The 5,231-nt window shown below is 40.9% G+C and overlaps 1 protein-coding gene across 1 annotated transcript; it reads right to left on the bottom strand.

The window, feature by feature from the left end:
- Positions 1 to 972: 972 nt before the first annotated feature.
- On the bottom strand, positions 973 to 2,081 carry LOC5579012 (ER membrane protein complex subunit 8/9 homolog). Its single transcript, XM_001664142.2, has 2 exons — positions 1,614 to 2,081; positions 973 to 1,353 (listed from the first exon to the last, which is right to left on the bottom strand). The coding sequence occupies exons 1-2, from the start codon at positions 1,950 to 1,952 to the stop codon at positions 1,096 to 1,098; spliced, it is 597 nt and encodes a 198-aa protein (XP_001664192.2). The 5' UTR covers positions 1,953 to 2,081; the 3' UTR covers positions 973 to 1,095.
- Between the last annotated feature and the right edge of the window lie 3,150 nt (positions 2,082 to 5,231).

The following is a 5,231-nucleotide window of genomic DNA, read 5'->3' as shown; positions in this document are numbered from 1 at the left end:
AACGGATCGCAGTAATGTGTACAGAACTTAATCCAAACAAAAGGGAAATTTTGACTCTAGCTAGTTTAATGTTTAAGGATCTCTGGTAGAAGAGCTGATTGACCAGCAGACACACACAACCAGGCGGCGTGCTTGTTGCCATAGTTACCACTCACACACACACACATAGTCTTATATTTCCGCCGTTCGTTTACAGAAGTTGTTCCATATCGTGTCGTGAGGCAAGCTCGTAGAAACTATACTTTCGCTTACATTCGTTGGCAGAATGGGGCGCTCGCTTGATCCCAAAGACCAGAACACTAGAAAAAAATCTCTATTTACCGAAGATTGTCGTTCGAGTAAGAAACTAGTTCTAGTGCAGACTTTTGCAAACTAATATGTAGTTACTGATTAACACGGAAAACAAAGATAAAACACAATTTTACCACAACTGTAACCAAGTGCAATATACCTTGGACTAGCGAGTAAGCCGGTCGGCTCTCCAATCCATCTTTCGAATAGACCAAAGACAAACCGATTAGAAAAAAAAAACTGGAAAAGCGTCAAAAAGCGTAGATTTTCCTTTCATTATTTGTATGGATTTGGTAGAAAACAGCTTCAGAGCAGTGATAGGTCACGTGTGCACACGTGACGCTTTCGGTTTCAAGCGATTTGGTTGACATAGCAACGTGGATGGTGGCTGCGTACCGTCTACTTGCGCGGTCGAATGGCACCATCAGTACGCAGCCAGCAGTCCACAGTATGACTGAGAAGAGCGATCAAATCCGATTGCAGAACATTTTTTATTCGTTTTTCTTTGTACTAAGCTGAGCTAGACTATTGTTTGCACAAAAGCAGCAGTTTCGTGCGCAAGAAATTAATCAAAGTTTGATGTTTATATTAAAAAAAAATCTGTGGGGAAGGTGAAGTAAATAAAACTCTTTGAATACACGGAAAACCGTCTGTTGGATAATTTGAAAGAAAAAAATCCCATTCTAATGCTTGGTATAACGCTGAACAAATCCTTTTATTACAACTAATCTTGTATTTTGAGAATAAATTACAGTATTTGGAAAAGAAAATCAAAATGCAATTGCACATGCGCCCCTCCACGCCCTAATACATAGACAAAATCTGTCTCAAGTCCCGATTCAGATGGTCGTTGCTCCAATCGTTGTCCGTGTTGTCCAGATAGTTGTCGAAATCGTTCAGTTCCTTCATGGCACCTCGCTGCAGCAAACTCGACACGGCATCGAACGTATTCTTCGAATCTTCTACGGAACACTTAGCCACTTTAGTCCAACGTCCTTCCTTGCTCTGCCAAACCTTCAGCGCCGGATAGCGCATGTTGATCGACACAGCTCGGTTGTCAATCTGGAATCAAAATTTAGAAGTCATTATTATTGGTGCGGTAAAAAGTTAAAAACGGTTGCTCGTCATAGTTAGATTTTTTCTCAGAACTATCATATTGAGTTATGATGTTAGGTGATATCACAACATCAAAACTAGTTTTCAATTAGTTCTCAATCTCTGCTCGAATATCTCGCGGATGTTGAGAAATATCTGTTTTCGGTGAATTGCATATTTTTAGTTAGTGTGCCCTAATTGCCCAACTCATCCCGCTTCGTACTCACCACGGCAAACACCGCTCCGTTGACATTCTCCACAACCTTATCAGCGATCCGTGCTCCCGGTGCCCGCTCCAAACTGTTGTCGTAGAAGTTCTCGGCCGCCGCGTAATACCCCAGAACCTGTAGGCCCTCCTTGGCGGCTTTGGCCTCCACCTGGATCAGGGCAATCTCCGCCATGGGGCTCACATGAAGACACTGGTGGAAAAGGGGCACCGCATCGACCACCTTCTGCTGGTCACCCTTGGCCCCGAGCAGCAGCCCATTGACGGCCAGGTGCGGATACTTGGCCGCGTGCAGCATCATCTTGCAGTAGGCACGGGCGGAGAAGTTTACCTCGGACATGGCTAATTGGTTTCCTCTGAATTATTTCTGAAAAACACGAGCGGAAATCGATTTTCACTTTAGGGATCGGACGAGCAATGTTTTGATCTTCACTTCACACACTCAACTAATGATTAGGGTTTGACGTTTCGGACTTTGACAGGATGGCGATTGACAGCGCGAATGAATGTGGCTGCGTACATCTACTTTATCGACGATTTTTTAGCACAGTGCATTTTACTGTGGGCTGAAATGATGCTTTATTCAAGTAATTTTCATTCGCTTAACGAATATTTTGTGATTTCGATTTCATTCTAATGTGACCAAAGCGAATCTTTCACTGATCACTGAAAATTTCTTGCGGCATTAAAATTTTTACATATTTTGTCGATATTTGGTGCAAAAGAATCCAGCATGAACTGATTCTGAATAATGAAAAATGACAATTTCTTGTAAAGAGTGACTAGCAGTGATTAAAACACGTCTGGTTAGAATGAACGAACAAACATGAATGAGGTATTTTTCCTTATCAAATTACTGACATTAAACATTAGCAGCCTACTCTGACAATTTCCGTTTCCACTACAACACTCCTCCTAAACGGCAATAGCCAGTCCAATCATCTTGACCAATTTCTCCAATCTAACGCGCTGCAATGGTTATGTCAATAAATCGTAGCGGATTTGTCTTCAGATGGGCAGTAGATACACTCCATTTCTTGTTTTTGAATAAGATCTTTTGCAAAGTGGAACTTTGTTGCAATGTGCTTCATTTTCCTCTTTAGTTTCTCTCCTTCTATAATTTTCAGACAACTTTGGTTATCTTCATTAATGACTACTCGCTGTCCATCATTCAGCTCTTGCAGTAGGAGTTTCAACCATACAGCTTCCTGTGCCGCCTCATCTAATGCGATAAACTCTGCCTCCGCTGTTGATAAAGCTACATAAGTTTGTTTGCGGCATCCCCAGCTTACCGTTCCTCCATCCACCTTGAACGCGAACCCATTATGCGATTTCCTGTCATCTCGATTTTCTGTCCAGTCTGCATCCGAATAACCGATGATGGTCCCGATCTCCCCTTTTTTGCTCAGTCGATGTCGATAGTTGATTGTCCCCTTGAGATACCGTACTACACGCTTAAGCTCGTTCCAATCCTCTTGCGTTGGACGATTTGTTTTCCTGCTCAGGATGGATACAGCTGTCGAAATGTCGGGCCTAGTGTTCACAGCTATGTACAAAACTTTCCCGATCAACTTCTGGTATTCGCTGTTGCTTGCTAAAGGGGTTCCGTCGCTTACGTTCTTGACATATCCGGGATCCAAGGGAGTCTTCGAAACTTTGGCATCTATCAAACCGCTTGTTTCGATCACCTCTCAAATGTACTTTCGCTGACTCAAGAAGTAATCACCATGACGATCCTTTTCGACTTCCATTCCAAGGTAATATCGGATATCACCCAGTTCACTGATGTGAAATGATTTCTTCAGGCTTATGACAAGCGCTTCGATCATCTTCGGATCTTCGCTCACCACAACCAGGTCGTCAACATATACAAGCACGTAACACCATCGGTCTTTGAGCTGCTTCCGGTACAAGCACGGATCGGATAGACATCGCTGAAATTGCTGCCGTTCTAGTTCTTCGTGTAGTCTCTGATTCCACGCTCTAGCCGCTTGCTTCAGACCATACAAGCTCCGACGTAACCGACACACCTTGTTTTCGCTTCCCTTCTGTTCAAATCCACATGGCTGCCGCATATATATCTCCTCCTCAAGTTCGCCATACAAAAATGCGGTCTTGATATCATATTGCTTCACAGTCATGTTTTTCTTCGCAGCGACTGCCATTAGCGTCCGAAAAGTGGTTTGCTGTCCCACTAGAGCAAATACTTCGTCGTAATCTGCTCCATATTGTTGACTATATCCTTGGGCAACTAAGCGGGCATTGAATCGTACAATCTCACCGTTGATGTGTCGCTTGATTTTGTACACCCACTTGCTTCCAACAGCCTTCCGTCCTGGAGGAAGATCAACCAATGTCCATGTTATATTGGTGTGAATCGACTCCATTTCTTCAGCCATCGCTTCTCTCCAGCTTTCGGCGTAAGGCGAAGCCATCGCCTCCCTGTAATTTTTCGGATCATGTCTTCCCACGATTGGAGTTCAAAGCCAAGCACTGGTCAGGATCGAGATCGCTGCCTTCATTATTGAAGCCTTCGAAGTCACTTGATTCGTCTGACTCTTGATCTGGTCTGTCCTGGGAATTAATATTTACGGGAAGACTCATGCTTGCTAGATGAAAATTCAAGTACTTCTTCGGAACTGTACGCTTTCTTTCGCTCCGCCGGGATAGATTTGAAAAATGTCGCGATGGGAGTTCTGTCACGTCAACTACGGTGTCTGTAGAGGTATTGCTGATTTACAAAACGACCATTAGATCTATTATTGAATATGGATGTTTTACTTTTGTAAATGCAAGTCAATCGCATTTTTGTAAACTAGAAAAGATTCAATTTCGGTGTCTAAGAATTTGTTTAAAATTAATTAATTCAACTCATACTCAATCTATTGAGGTTTTAGCTGGAGTGATTCCACTTAAAACTCGCTTACATGAATTAAATTGTGAATTCATGTTGAATTGTTTTATGAAAAAACACCCAATAATTGATGTTTTGAAATGTTTAAATGATATAAATCCAACTTGCAAAATTTTAGATTCATACAAATATTATCTTCTTTGAATATTGTTCCTACAACAATTTCTACATTCAATTATCATAATTTTGATATTAATGTTCACTCGTTCCATCCTATAATCGATTTATCGTTATATGAAGAATTAAAACAAATTCCTAGTGTTGAGTATTTTCGCTTCACTCCGTTATTTTTTCGGCGTAAATTTATTGGATTAGATTCACATAAACTTTACTTTTCTGATGGATCATTAATCCAAAATGTTGCTGGTTTTGGAGTTTATAATTATTATTCTGCTTATTTTTTCAAATTACAATCTCCTTGCTCAGTTTTCATAGCTGAACTAACTGCCTTGTATTTTACTTGTTCTTTGATTAAAAAATGTTCTCCAAATATTTTTATTATATGTTCAGACAGTTTAAGTTGTTTGAAAGCACTCAATTCCGTTAATTTCAATTCTAAAACTCATCACATTATGTTGTTGCTGAAAAAAGAATTATATCATTTGAATTCTCAGGGTTACATTATTAAATTTATTTGGGTTCCTGCTCATTCTAATATTTATGGTAATGAGCAAGCTGATTCTTTAGCAAAATTAGGGGTTCGTT

Source organism: Aedes aegypti, chromosome 1 (genome assembly GCF_002204515.2).
Source record: "Aedes aegypti strain LVP_AGWG chromosome 1, AaegL5.0 Primary Assembly, whole genome shotgun sequence".
In the NCBI taxonomy this organism is placed as follows: Eukaryota; Metazoa; Arthropoda; class Insecta; order Diptera; family Culicidae; genus Aedes; species Aedes aegypti.
Note: the sequence above shows the minus strand (reverse complement) of the source record. Positions and strands in the feature narration are given on the sequence as shown.

Bases quoted from the DNA above. Each gene is read 5' to 3' on its own strand.
- LOC5579012 (XM_001664142.2), bottom strand. From the start codon at position 1,952: ATGTCCGAGGTAAACTTCTCCGCCCGTGCCTACTGCAAGATGATGCTG. The intron at 1,354-1,613 runs GTGAGTACGAAG...TTTTGATTCCAG, and splicing joins ACGGAGCGGTGTTTGCCGTG to ATTGACAACCGAGCTGTGTC.